This window comes from Saccostrea cucullata, unplaced genomic scaffold (assembly GCF_032062105.1).
Source record: "Saccostrea cucullata isolate Sc308-1 unplaced genomic scaffold, CSIRO_AGI_Scuc_v1 ctg6632, whole genome shotgun sequence".
Lineage (NCBI taxonomy): Eukaryota > Metazoa > Mollusca > Bivalvia > Ostreida > Ostreidae > Saccostrea > Saccostrea cuccullata.
Genome location: NW_026928882.1, coordinates 4,823 through 27,350, shown reverse-complemented (window position 1 = coordinate 27,350; position 22,528 = coordinate 4,823). Strand labels below are relative to the sequence as shown.

Genomic DNA, 22,528 nt, shown 5'->3' with positions numbered 1-22,528 from the left:
CGGTAGCGAGTTTAAGTGACCTCTCAATACGTAAGCAGGATTATTATAGTAAAAAAAGAAATGGTGCTGGGCGATCACAATTATTTCTTAGCTTTTTTTCTCACCTTTTCAAAGAACCCTTAGTTATGAACGTGAATTCTAATTCTTTTTTCTTCAACATTTTTTTTGTTTTATATTCATTTGAAATTAGGATGTCAACATGATATAATTTTCAATAGTATTTATTATAATTTCAGCTTTTGTATGCGGATACAGAATCTAACTTACCGTTTTTGAGCTCAATCTTTTTACAGAAATTTATCTATTTACTCATTTATTTATTTATTTCATAGGTGAACCTAACAATGGTAAAATACAGCAACATAGATTTAAACAAATTTTACGTTTCAGGTAACTGCGCTATAAATAAACACAGGTAACCCGGATATTTAACCCAGGTGAAGGTTACCTCAGACACATTTAATTTGAACGTCAAGGGAAGGAACAACTCATCTTATTTGGAACTATGAAAGGTTATATCTTTGGTTTAGTGGCAGAAGAATGATTTTGTAAGGTAATTTTAATAAAGTGCATTACTTATATATTATATAATATTAAAATACATATCTAAATCTTCTACTTTAATATTATTTCTACTTTCGTTTTAAGTTCATGTAAGTTGGCCTTCCTCGTGTTCCTTAAACTTACACTATTAAACGAATGGAACATGTTTTCATTTCATAATTTTTTCTATAACATGCCTCTAACATACAATTTACAAAATGAAAGCATTAAAAACATTTTATACCTGGCAGAGACACTGGTACTTGAAGACACTATAAACCCAACCCCACATTCACCTTTCGCTTCTTCCCATCGAATCTATAATCCGGGCTCAAAGATATTTCTATATTTTACTGTTCTTGAAAATACAACTATTTGATACAATGATATGAATATAGGAAATGATTCCCCACTTTTAGCTTAGTGACAACAGTTTAAATTTGTTCGGGCTTTTCTATATTTTCTTTTTACTACAAGTTTCAATATTTTCCCAGGAGAAATGGAAACGTATGTGGATTCCTGTCCCCATAACATCACAGAGGTATTAGAGTCCTCCGCCAGGCTGGGGTGTGGTCAGGATAAGTATGGGAACGATCAGTATCTCTGTGTCCCTAATACAGACAAAACAGGACTTATAGAACTCTGTTACAATGGAACCATGGGATTAATAAAAAGAGGTGAGTAATAAAAGAAATTTAACCTAAAACACATTTCTATTGTTTAAGTTTCAAACGAAAACCAACGAAAATCGAAGCATCTTAGAAAGTATTCTTTGATATACACTAGAATATATTTTATTTCTTACGTGTATGCATAACAATATACTTGATTAGGCAACTGTTTGGAAACCGATGGAGAAAATCTTCACTGGAACAACTGCCTTGGATTTTTATCAGGTTGTCCTGAAAATGAATATCGAAGCAATGAAATATACAAATGTAAGATCCTTGAACTATATCATAATTAACATAATATGCTTAAATTTAAATCGCCACACTATTGTTTGTAATGAATCTGATTTATCAAATAGTATTTTTTCATTAAATGATTCATTATCATTTAGATTCTGCATGCCAAATCATCAATGCACAGCACAATTGCTATCTTGCTGAATCATCATGTCCTAATATGTAAGTAAATAAGAATGTAGTAGTTTAAATTGTAGATTTTTGATTACCCTACTTTTTGATTTTGTCTGGAAAAAGTTAGCTTGGGATTTCTATATTACACTGTAGTTAACTTTCATTAATACCTTGGTTCTCTACAAAGAAGACTTAACCTGAAAGAAAACTGTCTCAGAGCAGTCTTAGAAATTGTTATCTGAATATTTTTTGCTGTGTCCGTCCTAGAAAGCATTCTCAGCCATCCAAGAGAGTAGCCTCAGTAGGAAGCGTTTATAAATTAAATAGGGGGATCTCACTCCTAACTGAGATGCTCACACCTCAATGATACCTGTCTCTGGTGTTTTTGAGGTCCGTGTTTGCTCTGCTTCTATTATATATTGTTTTATGGTTTTTGGATCTTGAATACTGTTCGTTATCTACATACATTTCATCCTAACAGAGAGTATCAATTAACAATTTTTATAAAGACAGATGGAATAGATGCTTACCAGGGTATTTATCATGCAGATTTTTAAAAAGAAAATTTGTACTGATAGATAGATTGGTTCAATCTTGCTTTTGTAATACATTTGATAATTTTTAATCACAAAGAGAAGTCCTCTCATACCAGTAAAGGGCTTTAAATTTAGACCTATATTATCACCTTGTATAATTAGGTAGTAATGATTCTTTACCGTGAAAATGCTTTCTGTGATCATGGTGATAGACGATCTAAGTTTTAAGATCTCATCAGAAAGACACGTCATTTTCACTTCTATAGTTGCGGGGTGGGTCTTGTTGGTCTTGTTGGTACTGTACTCTGGAATGTATTTATTTTTAAATAATTGGGACAAAATATCAGACAGGTTTCACTGTATTGAAATTAAATCTATATTACCTGACGGTGCTTCCTCGTCAATATGACGGAAGCTATGCTGTTCATGAGAAGAATATTTGAAATATTTTTCACAATATACGAGGGCCGTTCGAAAATTACACGGACTGTGTTATTATTTACTCTTACAGACGTCATATAGTTATGAAATTTCACAGAAATATGAATCTTAAAGATTCCAATAAATTCTGGGCAAAATTTATGTATTTTAAAGAAATTCTAGGAAAATTATCGCTATGGTGATATTGCTGATGAAGAGGTACGGAGCAGGACAAAAAATTTGAAGCAAAAGCATGCGGAATCCAAAATTTAACTCATTATTTTTCGATAATTCGCGATATTTTTCGACAATTTTCTCATATGTTTTTTAAAATTGTTCTATTATTATGTATTTAGATTTCTGACATGATATTTGAACTAGTAACACAAATATAGTGATTTTTCTCCGATGCGATTCCCGAGAAAACGACTGTGAAAATGACGTCTCCTGAATTGACTGCGCACCACACTTTTGTTAAATTGCGTGTGATGCTCCAACTTTCGCCAACATAGATCCAAAATATGCATAATTAAACATGTAGTAAACTAGGGTATTCGTGACATTCGTCCACAAATAGCAAAATGAAATTTTAGACTGTTAGACCTCTGTAAACAGGCTATACGGGAGGACGAGAAGAAGAACATCGACGAAAACTTTATCCGGACTGTAAAGAACGTGATTGAGAGTCACCGATATCATACTATATCTCATAAATACATGTCACTGCATATTTTGGTTTTAAAACAAAAAAAGAATATTCTTTACTTGTTTAATAGATTTTAAATACATGTCACTGTATATTTTGGTTTTAAAACAAAAAAAGAATATTCTTTACTTGCTTAATAGATTTTAAGCTTGACAAGAAATGGTGTTAGGATGTTAAGTAGATAAGGTAACTTAAACTGTACAGGTACTCTTGGGAAAATATTGAGAAAATGAAAGCTCAATCACACATTTTCTATAATGCCTGTGACGTCGAAGATTTTGCTGCTCCGCGACTTAATGATATGTCCTGATAAATCACTCAAAATCGATACCAATTTTTAACATTTTGAAATGAAATTTTGAAGACCTTATAACTAAAGATTCTTTTATATTATGTGTGACATTTTGCCCAATTTTGTTGTCAAATATTTTTTTCTGTGCAACAAGTCCGCGTAATTTTTGAACGGCCCTCGTACTTCGATGTTAAAAACAATTGATCCTGTATTATGACCACATCCAATTCTTTGCGACCATTATTTGAACAAACAAGGATCAGTACTAACTGATGATGCTTCCAAATCAATATGTCCAAACATGTCTATGCCTATTTTATAGTTTTTCTTTCCTAATCCATTCTTATGTAAAAAAGTGTATTCCCATTATGACCCTACTCCAGGATCTATGATGTTAACAAACTAAATACTGTACACTAGGACTGGGCAATAATATCGATATTTCAATATATTGCGATGCAATGACAAAAAATATCGTATCGCAATACGATTTTGTAATATCGATATATTGGCAATATGCTTACATTAAGGAATTTTATCATTAAATATCAAAATGGACTTGTGAAATTTTGTATTTAAGCCAAACACTAAGAAAGAAGTTGTTTTGTGGGAACTTAACTGAAATCAACAAGATTTTTTCTGTGTTGGCTACTTATCATAGTTATGTACATTCTGCATGCAAATTAAAGTAAACATAGTAAGAAAATGCCATTTAAATTACATTGAAAACATTGCAATACATATTGCAATACAGTTAAAAATATCGCAATATATCGCAATGCGAAATTTCGGTCCAATACCCAGCCCTACTGTATACACTTCCCAGGATGTTTCTATATTCAATAAGATTTTACATTATTTCCCACTCTTTAAAAGAGTTTTTAAACAAAGATCGCTTCGTATAATATTGTATAAGATTAGGTAATACTTTGATGCTTGTTGTTTCAGCAATCCATGAAGCTAGAATCTACGCTATTGCAGGATGCTTCCTTAATAATTAGTCAATAACAAGACATGTTTTGGATGTTTTCTGAAAATTATTTTCTAAAAATTCATGTTTATAATATTGATCCCATATATTATTGCCCCAAACACATTCTCGTGCCAAAGAACTATATGCGGTATTATTAACCAACATTTGCCCCCCAAAATCAAACTTTGATGGAGTAATATTTAATTAAGTCCTTAAACAGGGGAGTATAGGCTGACTTCAAAGCACTGAATAATTTCATAAGTAATGACGTCATATGTACGTAATGACGTCACAAATATGACGTAAATTTAAGTTTTCTATGAATTTTGCAGAAAAATGTACATATTTCGTCGATATTTTAAGTAAAAGTCACCGAGCGCATGTGTGTTCAGGATAAATATTTTGATATAATGTGTAGAATGATAATATCAATGAAATATGTCAATATTGTTCCTGAACACACATGCGCTCTATAAATTTTAAAGCTTGAATTGTTGAAATTTTGTCCATTTTGTCCTCTTTCTGAAAAAGGATATAAAATCGTCACAAAATAGTTTGTGACGTCATAAAAACAGAAATTGTGAATACACTGCTCTGGAACTATAATATTTTCTGTTAACTTATATTTCTCGTACAATTTAATGAATTCAGCACATTTCATGATGTTTTCAAAATTTGACTTTTGTGGGGGCAAACATATGCAATATACCGCATATAGTTCTTTGATGCAACTTTTCCCTGACGCCATTGTTTCTAAACAATGTTTCTTGCCTTTTCAAACCCTCAAAATCCAAAAACTATAAAAAGCACTCACTTGAAATTTTCAGTAATTAGTGGCATGACCTTTGGCAGAAATAACAGCAAGTAATCTCCTTGGAATTGTCCGATATAAGTCTCTATATAAGGGGCAGTTAAAGAGGACTAAATATTCATAACTTCAGAGATGAAGTCATCTTTGGATTTAATTGCTGCCAGTGATTTTCTCAGTCGAAATTTCAAAATTAACCAGACATTTTCAATGATATTGAGGTCAGGTAACTGTGATGGCCATTCAAGACAATTTAATCTAAATCATTCTCACGTTTCCAAGCTGTAGGTATTTGTGAGGAATTGGCAGGGGGCATTGTCATCCTGAAATAAAAATGACGAATTTCTAAAATGTTTTGCAATGACTGGCCCTAATTATAAGTGTTCATCAAGGGTCTCAATATACTTCTCAGAGTTCATATTTCCAGTTAATGGAACTAATGTCCCCACTTCTGAGTATGTCACACATCCCCAAAACATAGCGATCAACTTAAATTCACATTGAGGCCATGTTGACCGACACCCTCTGGACAATACGATTCATCCTGTGTTCTCCACACATGCAGACAGTTTTCTTTGATATCACTATCTGAATTTAATTTGAAAAAATCACTTTTTTCCAATAGTCATCAACTTTCTGATTTTTCATATGTTTACACCATTGAACACGGCATTTTCGGTTCACTTCTGACACAGTTAGGGTTTTCCTTACTTTGAGTCTGTGAATGCCATAGAAATGAAGTTTCCTTTGAACAGTCCTAACAGACACTTTGTCAGTAGCATGTTGGTTAAAATTATCCGCAATTTCATTGAAAGTCTGTCCTATTTTTTTTCACAGTCCGAATCAAAGTTCTGTCACCCCTCTCATCAATAAGATACTTCCTACCTCTACTGGAGGTCTTTTCCATACTTTCCCCATTAATATATTTCTACTCAAGTCTGCTGGAAATTGTAGATTTATTCACAGAAAATATTTCTGCCAAATCACTTTGTTTTTCACCTCGTAGATACAGATCTAAAACCAGTGTTCTTTGCTCCTCTGACATTACTTGTCGTCTGCTCTCCATTGTTTACAATGAAAACACTAGAGAGTTAAATCAGGGGAAGAAACTGAAATTGGGTGCAAGGAGAAATTATACCCTATATAATTTGTTTCAATTCAACTTAAAACAAGAAGTGTTTGTGAAACACTGATGCCCCCGTATGGCAACATATCAAAAATTAAACCTTTCTTAAATGCAAATTTAATTAATTGGTACCAGAATTAGGGTATTCTCACTGGAAAACAATTGTGAAATTTGAAAGTAAGCCAATGTCAATTTTTTTTTCAATAAGTACAAAATCTCCAAGGTCAAAAGGTCAATGTAATTTGGTATCATGAAATGATTGATTGATTGATTGTATATTGTTTAACGTCCCTTTTGAGAATTTTTCACTCATATGGAGACGTCACCGATGCCGATGAAGGGCTTCAAATTTAGACCTATACTCGGCACTTAGGGCCATTGAGCAGTGAGGGTTCTTTATCGTGCCAACGCCTACCGTGACACGGGACCTACGTTTTTAAGGTCATATCCGAAAGACCCGTGACTTTCACTTCTAGTGCCGAGCGCTTGGCGAAGGAACAGTCACTACCTATGTTTACGTCTTAGGTATGACGCGGCGCCGCGATCGAGAGTCGAACCCGGGCCTCCCAATCACGAAGCGAACGCTCTACCACTAGGCTACCGTGACCGGTATATCATGAAATGAAAGGTCTTGCCACATAGAATACTTATGTAGAGGATGAGAGCCCTAGCCCTAAAAGTTCAGCAGTTATGGCCAAGGTTTAATTTTATTAAAAAGTAGGTCAAACTGCAAATTCAAGTTCAAAGGGTCAAAGTACTTGCTAAAATGAAAGGTCTTGTCACAAGGATTAGATATGTAAAGTATGAAAGCACAAACCCTAACCCTTTAAAAGTTATGGTCAAGGTTTACTTATTTAAAGTAGGTCAATCTCAAAGGTCAAGGTCAAAGGCTCACAGTTCTTGGTATCCAATAAAGGGTCTTTTCACAAGGATTACATATATGAAGAATGAAAGCCCTATCCTTTACCGTTCAAAAGTTATGGCCAAGGTGAAAGTTTCTTCACAAGTACGGAAAGCTACAAGGTCAAGGTTGTTGGTATCCAATAAAGGTCTTTCAACAAAGATTACATATGTGAAGTATAAATGTCGTGTCTACTGTTCAAAAGATATGGCCAAAGTAAAAGTTTAAAATTTTCATGTGAAACTGGGTCAAGGTCAAGGTCAAAAGGTTAAATTTGGTAGTACCCAAAGAAAGGTCTTGTTACATGAAATACACATGTGAAATATGAAAGTCATAACTCTACTAAATCAAAAGTTATAGGCAAGGTTAAAGTTTTTCGGAAAAACAGACAAACAGAGAGACAGACAGAGAGACAGACAGACAGACGAACACGACAAAAACTATATACCCTTAAAACTTTGCATAAAAAAAGATTTGATTTTGAATTATATATCCAAATGCACATAGAATGAAACAGACATGTTTGGCATGTTACTGTAGGTATATGTAGAATTATTCATAAAGATTCTAAAATCTTTTTGCCCAGTGGTTCTGTAATTTTGGGGGATAACACAAATGTTTCATTATTTCTTCATTATCTTCCCTTGAAAGAAAGCTTGGTACGTTGAATAGATTTGAATTTCCTTAACCAAGGAATGTTAAATGTGACTGTAGTAAGTCTGGTTGTAATCGGCCCAGTCGTAGATCTAAAAAAAGTGTAAATTATCAAAAATTTTACAGACGGAAAAACGAAGGGAACATATGGACAAAAACGTGACCAGAAAAGCTCATTGGAGCAATAAATTTCGGTAACTTAAAATGTTAAAAGAAAAAAAAATGGATTATTGGAAAAGGTAAGACAGAAAACTGGGCATGGCGATCCCGATATGTTCCCTTTGTATACTTGCAAGGAGAGGGATGGTTTGAATAGATAATTTTTCGCCTTTTAAAAGAGTCCCAGAACTGTTGCATTGCCATTTTCATACAATTGTGTATTAATATTTTTCTAAATTTATTTCATTTTAAATATATTGTACTTTCAGGAAAATTTTAAATATGTATTGACAATTAAGGACATACGCAACGTACATTACCTAATGATAGATTTCCAAGATATTCTAAATATAATTACATGTTCATAGACAAAATATAAGCATGCCTTACCAGAGGTTTTGAAAAGATATCGAATTTTGAAAATTTTTGCATTATTCAAATAAAATTGTGCAAAAATTATAAAGTATAAATTTAAGATTTTTTTTCTTCAAAAATTGTTTTAGAAGAGGTGTTCAAATCCTTTTTTAGACATTAAAAATACTGCACACAGGTCCTTCATTTAGTGGAACTCTTCAACTCCAGGGGAGAGCCCAAAACAGTTCAAACTACGTTGCGTATGACCTTAAGTACGTGATTTGTAATAGAACTATAGGTGTGATATGAAAGCATTAGCACTAGCTCAATGTTTGTGAATGATTATGTTTTACTCATGAAAAATTAATAAATGCAAATATCTGAGCAGGTCAGACAATGCAAGTGAGATGCAAGTGAGATAAATTTGCTTTCTCTAATTTTTACTTGAATTTAAGGATGTATTCTTATGATACGCGGAAAAAAACGTGCATTAAACTTTCTAAATGCTTATATTTTTCTGAAAATGTAATATCAAGGAATAATTTAAAGACAAGAAAAATGTTTGTTAGTGTTCATCTAAGAGAGGTTCAACCCTTTGAACATAAGCCAAAATAGAGCATGGGAAAATTTCCTAAAAATGCTACTTAACCATAAAATACATCATAAAACTTAAAAATACAGTAACTTAAAACTTAATTTGGCTTAAATTTACTTGAAAATATTGAAAAGTTCATTTTTGATGCAAAATATGAGCAAATAATTCCAATCTTAAATTTATCTATTGATTCCTTGTGTTTTGATTGCACGAGAACAAATTCAAGAAAAAGTTTACACATCGATGAATTTTTCAACCAGAACTACTTTCTTGACTGTTGTAAAAACAACGGATACTTCTAGTCGGTTTTAGCTAAATTATGATTACAAGAAACTTACAATAAAAATGAATCGAATGAATTAATGAATGAAAAGGAGATAAGCAGGACTGACAGACGGGAATATTATGTTTATGTCATGTCACTGTCGGATCACGAGTGTGAATTTTAAAAAATCGCTGATCACGCTGTCATTTTCTCGACGTTCCATATCAGCTCAGTTGGTATCGGTGTGATAGGGAAAAGAAACATACCTCAGACTCTTACCTATCCAGCATCAAATTCATATATTTACATCCTACAGATCCCATATTCTCCCTAAATCTTTGAAGGAACCAGAGCAAATCGAGGACGTCGTCGGTCTTCAACTTTCGTCATGACGTCAACATGGCCATGGTCAAGGACGAATTATTTTGGAGAATACGCGTATTTACGATTTTTGTTGACTTAAACAACATTCAATGAGTTTCTGTAAGTTTAATTATTGATTGTTTTGACAAATAAAGTTGGATTTTATTTATATTCATTTTGTATACGTTTCTTTGCGACATTAAGTATTCCTACGCCGTACAAAATAACGGATTGTATGGCGGCCTCTAACCGGTCACGGTAGCCTAGTGGTAGAGCGTTCGCTTCGTGATCGGGAGGCCCGGGTTCGATTCTCGATCGCGGCGCCGCGTCATACCTAAGACGTAAACATAGGTAGTGACTGTTCCTTCGCCAAGCGCTCGGCACTAGAAGTGAAAGTCACGGGTCTTTCGGATATGACCTTAAAAACGTAGGTCCCGTGTCACGGTAGGCGTTGGCACGATAAAGAACCCTCACTGCTCAATGGCCCTGAGTGTCGAGTATAGGTCTAAATTTGAAGCCCTTCACCGGCATCGGTGACGTCTCCATATGAGTGAAAAATTCTCAAGAGGGACGTTAAACAATATACAATCAATCAATCATATGTATGGCGGCCTCAAAGAGAAATAATTTTAATAATTAAAAAAAAATCGTAGTTGGAATTATAAGAATTAACCGTTCTTTTTTCAGAATTTATCGATGTGTAAACTCTGCCTTTTTACTCACAAACTTTACATAAAAGTGCTTCGCACTTTATTTCAGTTTGTGAGTAAAAAGGCAGAGTTTACACATCGATAAATTCTGAAAAAAGAACGGTTAATCCTATAATAAATACCAATTAGTTAACTTGTACCAAAAAATGTTGTTCACCCACGTAAAAATAAGGCACATTTTCCCCTATAAAATTGCTCGAAAAACCAAAGAAAAACATATTTCTACAAATAAACTTTTAAAGAAAATTGTTGTACAGTTTCTTTAGGTATTATGGCTTCTTTTCATATCATGAAAAGGTGGGCTTAGTGTGCATATAAGAAAGTTTTAATATTTTTTATATCCCCACCCCCTGTTTCTTTTTCAGCATTTAATGAAAATAAATCAAGGCATTTAGGCATCAAAGTATGCGTTTTATTCACCAAATATTCAAAATTGGTGTGATATTTTCAGGTAATACTTGCGATTTTGTTAAGAAAAGATTTTTAAGAACAAAAAGTAATCAATTAACACATAAAACTTCATAATAATCTGTTGGATGTCATCTCTTTCTCTTGCCCTGCAGGGTTCCGGATTGGGGTGTTGGATGGTGGCTTCACAGGGATTAGTCATATTCAGTCCCACTTTCTCAATCTGATTTTCATGGTTTTCTCCATCTGATTTTAGTGGTTATAAACCCTGCTTTCTTCTAAAGGCCTTCATTAGTGATTCTTGTGAAAACAAGACATACCTGTAAAAAGTTATTTAAAAACAAATTAGATTTTAATTTACTGGTACTATAATTGTTCAAAAAATGTGAAATCATTTTTTTGTCTATCTGACTTTGTTTTTATGAGCCAAAGCATGTAGTTTAGACTTAAATAATTTCCATATGATTCATGATGTTTCAGAAATATTCAATTTTTTAACCCGCATAGGCCGCCATAGAATGAAGCGACCTAGTTTCTTACCGAATGTAAACAGCTAAAAATTATAGAAGTTATCATATTATTTTCTTACGGTATGTCTGTAAATTTTGGATAGAGATTCTGCATTTACAATATTAAAGGTAATTTATCATATACTAAAAGCTAAAGTTGCAATAAAAAGGAATACGAATGTTGTCGTCTGCACGCACGCCTAGTCTTTAGGCCTACTACGTACATGTAACATTTTTATAATATATGTTTGAGTTTGCGATGTGACAGTATACTATGTATTTTGAAACCTTTGTATCTATAATGCATAAACATTGCTATTTTCAATAAGTTTGAAAGCATTGTAAACCTACATTTTCGCTTTTCCGCTGCTACTAGAACGTCGTCAACACACTTCGGCGCTCTTGGCTGGCATGTTTGGGTACTGCTTTCGAGAATGTTCCTGTAGGCCGTGATCTCGACAATTTTTTAAATTTTTGAAATTTCAGACGGTTGGCTCTTTTAATGGAGTGCCATTCGGCATTCTTGTCGCTTTGAAACGGGCGATCCCGTCTTCTTGAGTCTTCCCCTCTCGATCATGTCGATTTCAACTTGTCGACTTTCTAGGCCTATGTCGTAAATATCGTAATTTTGCACACGTGTTAGTCATTTATACAACATAGAAAGATTTTTTATTTAAAAATAAATATAGTTAAACATATAAATCATAAAAACTTTAAAAACTTGTTTGCAAATTAATATCAGTTTGAATTTTACGACATGTCTAAGTACGAAGACCCACTTGGGATAAAATGATCATAAGAATACATCCTTAACGGTCGATCTATTTGGGGTTGTGCACGTGGGGAAATGAGATATTATTCTTTTATTAGTTTAGTAAAATAGGCCCTAATTCTCAAATGATAACATGTAGAAAATCATGAGTAAAATATTTAAAATACTTGCTTTACTACTAAAGTTTTAATCGTTGTTAATCTGTTTCAATTCCATTATCATTTCGCATCAGATAATTAATTATTTATGGTTAAATAAAAAGCGTTTACAATACGTACTCCCTATCAGGGAGTGTGTTTGATACGAAAAGAAATCGTCGTGATTTTTCCAGATAATAATGATGTGCACAAGGTAAAAGTGCATGATGAATAAAAGATTGAAAAAAAAAAATGCTGCTCTAGTAAAAACTTGTTTGAAAATCCTACTGCTGAGAATGAAACAAAGATTTTTTTTATACATTTTGAACCACGTCGTGAATTAAGCATACCTTACTCTGTAGAAACCGTAAAGGCATTATCCCGTAAAAAAAATTCAGGGTATCAGCACGTGGTTCATCTCATAGGCACTTGGTTACAGGATAGTATTTTGTGTTTTTCTATGTGTGTCTGAATACATTCATTTAAATAAAAATTAAAAATCGCCAAAACTATCACGTTTTTAAAATTGTCATATTTACTGTATATAAAAAAGAAGATATACGATGAGTATGAGATTTTAAAAACGTGCTAATTTTTTTTTATTTTAATGAGGGTAATCAGACACACCTAGAGAAACATATAATACACGAAATACACCATCCTGAAATCAAGCGCCTTTGGTTCGTCTTGAGAGGCCTACAACTTCGTTTTGATGCCAATAATTTTTCATATTCACCATTGACCTTTTTAAATCTGTAAATCCATTGGATGAGCGAATGCACTGACATTCCTAGTTATTTAATTAAAGTATTTATTTACTAATACAGTATTTATTTTGCTTTGAAAATGGTCTGAAATAAAAGAAAAAAAATCACAATTTCAGCTTTGAATGTCCTGTTTTTATTGCATGAATGCTTTGAATTGTGAAAGTAATTTTTTGGCATGCTAAATTTGTTAGTGGCCGATTTCATGCTTTGCATCAATATTACTTGTATTTTATTGTAGTGATATTATATAAATATTACCGTTCTTTGGACCCATTACCAGTCTGTATTGGTTATATTATGATAAGGTTATCCACAAGGCCTGTTGGCCTCGATTTTCCTTTGCTCGCATAAACTTGATTTGTCTTTATTAATAGCACATGGAACATTGCTACAAGCAACACCACACAGAACTTGCAACCAACAACATCGTCTCCAGAAACATCATCCCATGTAGCAGAGATCGTGGGAGGTCTAGTTACCTTCCTGGCAATACTTACTGTTATTTTGATATTAGCTGTTTTTCTATGGAAAAGAAAAAGGAGTCAGAAAACTGGGATACAGGAACTTAGTATTCGATATGAAGATGGTCAGTATATTCTGTATTTAAAAAAATGTATCATTCCTCTGAATTAAAAGCATCATTTTAATTTATTTCTCAATCTTCTCTTATTTCTTTCGTTTTAGCTGAAGTTAAAGAGTTGTTGCTAGTAAAGGGGGATGAAACCGCAGGTAATTCATTTTGGAAATATTATGCTGTGATGCCTGTTTTTTGAACTGAATAGAATAGACAAAAATACATGTATTATGTTATTATAATTAATGTCACTTAATTTTTAGACATAATCAAAACAGCTGAGGAAAATGACAACAATACACAAGAGCAAGGAGAAAATGACGGAGAAATGGAGGCTATTAATGAAATATCCAATGATCCGAAACAAATAGAACTGTCTATTCCTAAAGATATTACCAGAGGTAACACTAAGATCGGGAATAATGCTTTAATATTTGATAAAGCACTCATGAAATTATTATTTCAATAGTGGTTGAGAGTGCATACCAATAACAAAACATAGGTTGCAACCACTATTGAAATATGACCACTATTGAAATACTTATTTCAATAGTAGAAGAGAATTCATTTCAATAACAAACATAGGTTGCAACCACTGTTACAACGCACTTTGAAAAATTACGCACTTTGAACATTTTTAGCTCACCTGAGCCGAAGGCTCAAGTGAGCTTTTCTGATCACATTTTGTCCGTCGTCCGTCCGTCTGTCTGTCTGTCCGTCTGTCTGTCCGTCTGTCTGTCTGTCTGTCTGTCCGTCTGTAAACTTTGCACATTTTTGACTTCTTCTCAAGAACCACTGGGCCAATTTTGACCAAACTTGGTACAAAGCATCCTTGGGTGAAGGGAAATTTAAATTGTTAAAATGAAGGGACATATCCCCTCGCAAGGGAAGATAATCAAGAAAAGACAAAAAAAGGGTTGGGTCATTAAAAAATCTTCTTCTCAAGAACCACTGGGCCAGTAAAGCTGAAACTTATGTGGAAGCATCCTAGGATAGCGTAGATTCTAAATTGTTCAAATCATAACCCCCGGGGGAAGGGCGGGGCCACAATGGGGAATCGAAGTTTTATATAGAAATATATAGGAAAAATCTTTGAAAATCTTCTTCTCAAGAACCACTGGGCCAGAAAAGCTGAAACTTATGTGGAAGCATCCTGGTATAGTGTAGATTCTAAATTGTTCACATCATGACCCCTGGGGGAAGGGCGGGGCCACAATGGGGTATCAAAGTTTTACATAGAAATATATAGGAAAAATCTTTGAAAATCTTCTTCTCAAGAACCACTGGGCCAGAAAAGCTGAAACTTATGTGGAAGCATCCTGGTATAATGTAGATTCTAAATTGTTAAAATAATGACCCCTGGGGGAAGGGTGGGGCCACAATGGGGTATCAAAGTTTTACATAGAAATATTTAGGAAAAATCTTTGAAAATCTTCTTCTCAAGAACCACTGGGCCAGAAAAGCTGAAACTTATGTGGAAGCATCCTGGTGTAGTGTAGATTCTAAATTGTTCAAATCATAACCCCCGGGGGAAGGGCGGGGCCACAATGGAGAATCGAAGTTTTATATAGAAATATATAGGAAAAAATCTTTGAAAATCTTCTTCTCAAGAACCACTGTGCCAGAAAAGCTGAAACTTATGTGGAAGCATCCTGGTATAATGTAGATTCTAAATTGTTCAAATCATGACCCCCGGGGGAAGGGCGGGGCCACAATGGGGAATCGAAGTTTTATATAGAAATATATAGGAAAAATCTTTGAAAATCTTCTTCTCAAGAACCACAGGGCCAGAAAAAGTGAAGCTTATGTGGAAGCATTCTGGGGTAGTGTAAATTCTAAATTGTAGGAATCATGACCCCCGGGGGAAGGGCGGGGCCATTATAGGGAATCAAAGTTTCACATAGAAATATATAGGAAAAATCTTTGAAAATCTTCTTCTCATGATCCACTGGGCCAAAAAAGCTGAAACATATGTGCCCATGGAAGGATCATGGGGTAGTGTAGATTTCAAAATGTCTAAATTACGATCAGTGGGGTAGGGTGGGGATGCATTATTTATAACAAGGGTTAAATCTGGTAAAGAACAGAATGGTCTAAGCTTCTCAGGTGAGCGATGTGGCCCATGGGCCTCTTGTTTTCAAAGTGCGCTAAATTTGGGACCAAGCTAACGCACTTCGAAAAAAAATTAATTTTTTTTTTCATAGGTATGAAAATGCTCGATGGTCGATATTAACGCACTTTGAAAAAAATGTAAAGATTGATCAAAATTCCTTAAAAAAAATAATCGGTATGATAAATAACAGATCCTGGTTGGATAACTTTTTTTATGATAAAGTCACTTCAGGACCTGAGATATTGACGTTTTAAATGTTTGAGGTTTTGATAAAATAAAAGGGAAAAGGGTCTTGAAAAAAATAGTGACGATTGTTTAAGATCATTAATTCGTTTTTTTTTAATTCTCGTCTTTGATAAATAGATGTAAAGTTGTAAAGGGTGCACTAAAAGTGGACAGCTTTAAGCAACTTAGCATTTATCATAATAAAAAAGGGACAATTTGATTGTTCAGAACAATGAAAATTATTTCTCTCTCCCACGTTTTACTGTACTTAAATTTTTTTAGTTTTCATCTGTTTTAATTAACTCATTAACTATTGAAAGTTTTTAACGTCATTCCAGTTAGGTAAAAACATAATTATATGAATGTTTGAGTATAGCATAGATATCGAGACCGGGCGAAGGGCCAGGGGAGGGGAGCTAAGCCCTCCACTTATTTTGGAAAGATATATACATCGTATAAGCATTGAAAATGCAGCTTACCCCTTTTGGGTTTATTGCTCGCCTCCCCCGTTTGTTACCGACACCTATGTATTGGACAGATAAAGATTTGGACTGAGGCTAGGGATCTTATACCCGTCTTCTCCTCTTTTCGACGGGAGTAAATCAATTCTTTTTTGAGGTTAGGGTAAGGTTTTTGAAAGATAAATAACAAATAAAATCTTTCCATTACTAAAATCTGATTCTTTTTCAAAGTGCGTTAAGTGTCTCCATGGTAAAATATATTGATGTAGACTCTTAACGCACTTTGAAAAAAAATTTCAAAGTGCGTAATTTTTTCAAAGTGCGTTGTCACATACCACTATGAAATTCGACAACTATTTAAAAACTTATTTCAATAGTAGTTGAAAGTGGATTTCAATAACAAACATCAGCTGCAAACACTCTGAATTAGAGGCAACATTTTGATTTATTTCTTAATCATCTCTTATTTTTTTTCGTTTTAGTTGAAGTTAAAGAGTTGTTGCTAGAAGAGGAGAATGCAACCTTGGGTAATTATTTCGGGAATATTATGCTATGATGCCTGTATTTTGAATAGAATATAATAAAATATTAGGATATCATTATGAATCTCTTAATTTTAGACATAATCAAAACAGGAGAGGAAAATGACAACAATACACAAGAGCACAAAGAGGATGACGGAGAAATTGAGGATATTGTTGAAATATCCAATGACCCAAAACAAATAGAAATGTCTATTCGTAAAGATAATGCCAGAGGTAACACTAACATTAAACTCCTTTTTTTGTCTCTCTCTCTCTCTCGCTCTCTCCGAAAAATAATTGGAGAATAATGCTTTAATATTCAATAAAGCTTTTTTAATTAATTGGGGATGTATTTTTTAACAATTGATTAATATACTTAAGGTATTTCATCCCTAACAGCCTAAGATTCAATGAATTAGAAAACGTAAAAAGATGTTTACGGTTGGAATACTCAGCAGATTTAGACATAATTTCCATTTATCAAAATATATTACTTTAAGCATATACGAATAAAACGCGTCCTAATTTATGACTTTGACCTTTGTTGAAGAGTAATAAAAATTAATTTTAAAAATCTTTACGGTTAAAAAAAAAATTTTTATTGTCATTCTATTTCTCACTCTTTTATATATCTTATTCTACTTTAAAATGCTTTAATTTGAAGTAATATCAGTGTGTTATATATGTAATGGATATTTAAGGATAGAGAGTTATGTTCTATCAGGAATGGAAAACCTTCATTTAATCCAGATCATATTGTAATTAAGCTGCGTAAAAAGGATTCTTACAGAAAAAACTCCTGTACCATTACTTCAACACTTCAGGTAAAAAATAAAAAGGTGTAATATTTGCTTCATATTATATTTGAAGAGAATTCTTCTCTCTTTTGTTTACTCATGTGACCTATTAGTATCTGTTTTCATCCGCCTTCGTTCATCGTGTGACCGCGACGTGCGATATGTGTAAACAATTGAACTTTTTCATCTTCTTCCTGGAAACAACTCAACAAATTCCATCCAATTTGGCATATACTTATAGCTTCTATGGATGAAGTGGAACAACAATTATGAATTTCATGGTGCCCCCCCCCCATCCGTGGGGGTGCTGTGAAGTGTAGCAAAAGCAACTTAAATGAATGATGCAATCCTTATAAAATATTTTTCTTTACATCTAAATACATGTATCAAGCTGTTAAACTGTTGAAAAAAAATGTAATAAGCATTGAGTCCTTTTCCAAAATTGTGAATTTTATAGCCCCAGTGTTAGGGGTCCTTGTGCTAGGGTGGAGCTCTTTTGATTATATATGTCCTGAAAATGCATCAATTCTTTGAAAATCGTCTTTTCTGCTCCTTAATATTAAACAAACAAAGATTTTTTGATTATATAGAAAAATTCATTAATTTTTGGAAATTTTCTCCTCTGTTCATTATACCGATGATCTGCATACATAGTTATGATGTTATGATGAGCAAGGGTGTCTCTTCAGGAATTAAGAATTTCATGTCCACTAGGTCAGTGGTCCTGGTGTTAGAATGAGGCTCTATAAATTTTATAGTGAAAATATTTTTTGTGTGGATAATCTCCTCAACCTCAGGGTGTATGTCATGATCTAAGCATAAAGTTATGATGAGCAGGGGTGCTCCAGAATTTTGAACCCCTGGTGAGGGCTCTACCGTGGAAGCTCTAATAACGATATTCTGAAAACGAATAAATAACTTTAAACTTGTTCTCTGCTATTATTCAAACATTTTTTTTTATGAACAGGGTTGTCTTTCAAATGAAATTTATGTAAAATGTATGACGTCAGGGTCAGGGGTTCTTTGGGGATCGGGGAACTACTGATTATCTAGGTGAAATGAATTTTTCTCTGTTCCTTTGTCTGCCTTTGGGTATTAAGTAATCAAACTAAGCATGCCAAGTTTAAGTTAGGATGAGCAATGTTTCTCTTCATGGAGTTTTGATCCTGAAAATTTGAGCAGATTTGGGTCTTGACCTTTATTTCTAAAAAGCTGCATCATTTTTAAGTTCTAACGTTAAATCTGGATTCGACGATGCAAATTAAACTATTCTGAAAGAAAAAAAAGAAATAGTAAACTTTTGAATTAAATTAAAACTATCTTTTCGGATATGTTTTCCAGAATTATTATCAAACATATGAATTCATCTTTAATCAACATACTACGAAAAGCTGGTGTGACTTTGACTGCGAATTCATGAGTTATTGAAATCGATATATCGATACCCCAGAAAATTCTCATGATCTCCCGTGCACATCAGTTACAGCCTTTATTCTCCTGTGCATTGAGTTTATCAGAGCATTTAGCTTTCTTACAGGATTATTATTCAACCCTCAATCTTAATAATTGAGAGTGTTGTTGTAACATTCTAAAGCCAACACTACCCAATGACCTCCAAGAATTTTTGCTTTAGAATAGAATTTACAGAATCCAGCTGGTCTGGTTCACTTTAATGTTTAACAGAATTTATCCACAAACACCGACTTCGTTTTCCCAATATGAAAATGTTTAATACATTACGCATACGACGTGTAAGTGTGCGTAAGAGAGTAAAATCGACGTAAAGTTGACAAACTATCCGACCGAATGGGAAGAGAGAGTTTCTGTCAGTATTAATGTGAAAATTATGGTTATCTTATTTTTTCGCACATTATGTTCTCTTGCGTTTCTTATTCCTTTCAGTATATATCCAATGAAAAAAACGCGATTAAATTAAATACAAATAGGAATAATTAAGCCAGAAACTCTATTTTTTTAGACTGAGGATTTTTTTAGAGGAAGATGATCACTTGAATTTTTTTTTGTAGTGAAATGTTTTATGCAGGTTCTAAAATAACTATTAAGCTATTTTTCACAAATTCTTTCATTATATTGTAAGAAATATTCTTAATATATTATGAAATACCAGGAAAATATTGAGCCACTTTAATCAGTAAATTTTAAAACATCATTCTATAATATCTAAAAATGACATCATAGACCCCCACTTTTGTTTTTTTTTCGGAATTTATAAGATAACTTTGATCAGTTAGCCAAATTCAGCAAAAGTTTAAGACTTAAAGACATAATTCTTCTTTTTTTTTTTTTTTTTTTTTTTGCTTGTTACATTTCATTGGCAGTAAAAACACATTTTATGAGTGCAGAATGGACAAAAAATGACTACACGAAACAATTAAAAACTTTGTCCTTAGTCAAAATTTAATTGTATTCTAGGTTTATATTGTCCCTTGATTTATTTAGATAAAGATTGAAAGGAAAGCGTTGATGATGTTATTCTTGATTTACACACAAATTTCAGTGCAGAAAAGTCATATTAAATGCACTGTAGCGCCTAAAGAAGTATATTGACCCCTCATTTTATGTTTTGAATTGTAATTAAGCTATATGTGTAGGAACTAAAAATATACTTGACTAAAAAGTTCAACAATTTAAGGATACAAACAAAAAATGGATGCCTGGATTAGTATATATTTTTTGATGTAATTTCATTGCAAATAATAAAATACTGTACTACAATATAAAGAAATTGTAAACCTGTGACGTTCTAAGTTCTACATTCTTGAAACCGTCCTTTTAAAGTCCTTATTACATGCATTCTACACACGTATTTTTCAATTCAAATTCCATTTTTGCGAAACTTTGATTGAAAAATTAAAAACTATGCGGTGCAACGTATTCATTTTATTCATTAAAGCACGGCCCGAGTGGTTATTTTCAAGATTTTTGACAAAAGTTTGTATCATCTGCCCTTAGAAATTAGGATCCATCATCGATAATAATTGAGAGGGTCAAGTCCAGTGGTATAAAATAAGAACAAGATTCAATTGTAACATTGAAACATGTTACTCAGGTTACTCATAAATTCTGTGGGCCCCCTGTTTATTTCTAGAATGTATTTTCAGTAACTTAATCGTGAAGTTGTATTATGTCTAGCTGCAATGTATGTTATATGAAGGAAATGGGGATAACAAACAGTATCCAATATCAAAGTCCATAAAACAATACAAAATAGGAGCAGAGTAAACACGGATCTCTGAAACATCGGAGGTGGGATCAGATGCCATGGAGGAGTGAGCATCCTTTGTTGATGGGTCACACCCGCCATGTGCTTCTTGTTATGATCTGGTAATAGCCGAAAAAAATCCGTCGTCAATTCAGATATAAATAATAGACGAACAATAATTACAGTCAGCATTTGAATCAAATATAAATTGTATTTGCTGACAAGTCATTGTATAGACCAAAGAACTTACGAAATGATGACTTTAAACGAGACTGCTGATACTCTTGTTTCATCAACTTGTTTGTCAATAATTTACCTCGTTTTCGAAATTGTTCATCCGAGTCAACTGAGATACATAAACGCCGTATGCAGATGATGAATGTGCATTGTGATTGTTAAATTTAAGAATTTTGTATATTGCTGCATACATGTAAGTAACTGAAGTTGACAATGGAAAAGAAAGAGTCATCACGTTCATCATAAAGTTTGATTGTAATATAACCATTAACGTCTTTATAATATTATTCCACCTTTGTTTCTTTTTGGAAAATAAATGTAAATCTGGATAAAAGACCTAAACGTTGTATGCTACATATACACATTAAGAAAAAAAACACACTAAAAATACTTTCGAGTCAAAAGGTCCAATAATTACAAGTATTAACGGAATGAATGTGAATAATGAAAGTTAATATACTTTTCATATTTTTGTAACGTCTATATGTTCTGATAATGGTAAATATTGTATCTCAATCGTCTGTTCGTCCGTTACAAAAAACGTTAACCTTGGTAATATTTTTAATGAGAAGAGATAGGGCTTTCATTTTTAAGCAATATGAAATGCATTTTTGAGAATTTTATTCTGCTGTTAAAATGTGCTATTATTAAAAATATGTTTGTAATAAAATCTTTGATAATCAATTAGACTAAAATGAAATATTAATTTTTAGACGAAAGATTGGTTGTGTATTATTATATGAGAAAAAAATATTGTACAAGACGACAATAATGTATTTCTTGCTTTAGTCAAAGAGTGTTAATAGTTGTTCCATTGCAAAAATGAACAACAGAAATTTGAATATGTTCTTAATTTTAGTAATTGAAATACTTTATCACAATAAAAATTTTGGACATCAGAGTTGCAGCTCATGTTGCTTTTAATATTTGTGTGCGTGTTTCTGTGATAAAACCTTTCTAAAAACACTCTGATTTTTGACCTCATGACCTTGACCCTGAAGTTTGAACTACTTTCAAAAAAATTAACTTTGGTCATCTCTTTTGAATAAGAAGAGATAGGGCTTTCATATCATACATGTATAATACCTATGACAAGACTTTTCTAAATACACTCAAGTCCCTTGACCTTGAAGTTTGACCTACTTTTGAAAAATTCAACATAACTTTGCATTGGCCATAAGGTTTGAATACGAAGAGATAGGCTTTGATATTAAACATGTATATTACATATGACAATACATTTCTACATACACTATGATTTATTATCTTGACTTTCAGATTTGACATGTGCGTT

General features: G+C 33.0%; 1 protein-coding gene across 1 annotated transcript; it reads left to right on the top strand.

The window, feature by feature from the left end:
* Positions 1–421: 421 nt before the first annotated feature.
* Positions 422–17,211, top strand: LOC134279024 (uncharacterized; the record flags this gene model as incomplete). The annotated part of the gene is made up of 9 exons (XM_062761355.1): positions 422–553; positions 1,038–1,220; positions 1,377–1,481; positions 1,607–1,673; positions 13,455–13,666; positions 13,765–13,809; positions 13,918–14,055; positions 16,936–16,980; positions 17,074–17,211. Coding segments are annotated over exons 2-9 (928 nt in total), but the record flags the coding sequence as incomplete, so codon positions are not given.
* Between the last annotated feature and the right edge of the window lie 5,317 nt (positions 17,212–22,528).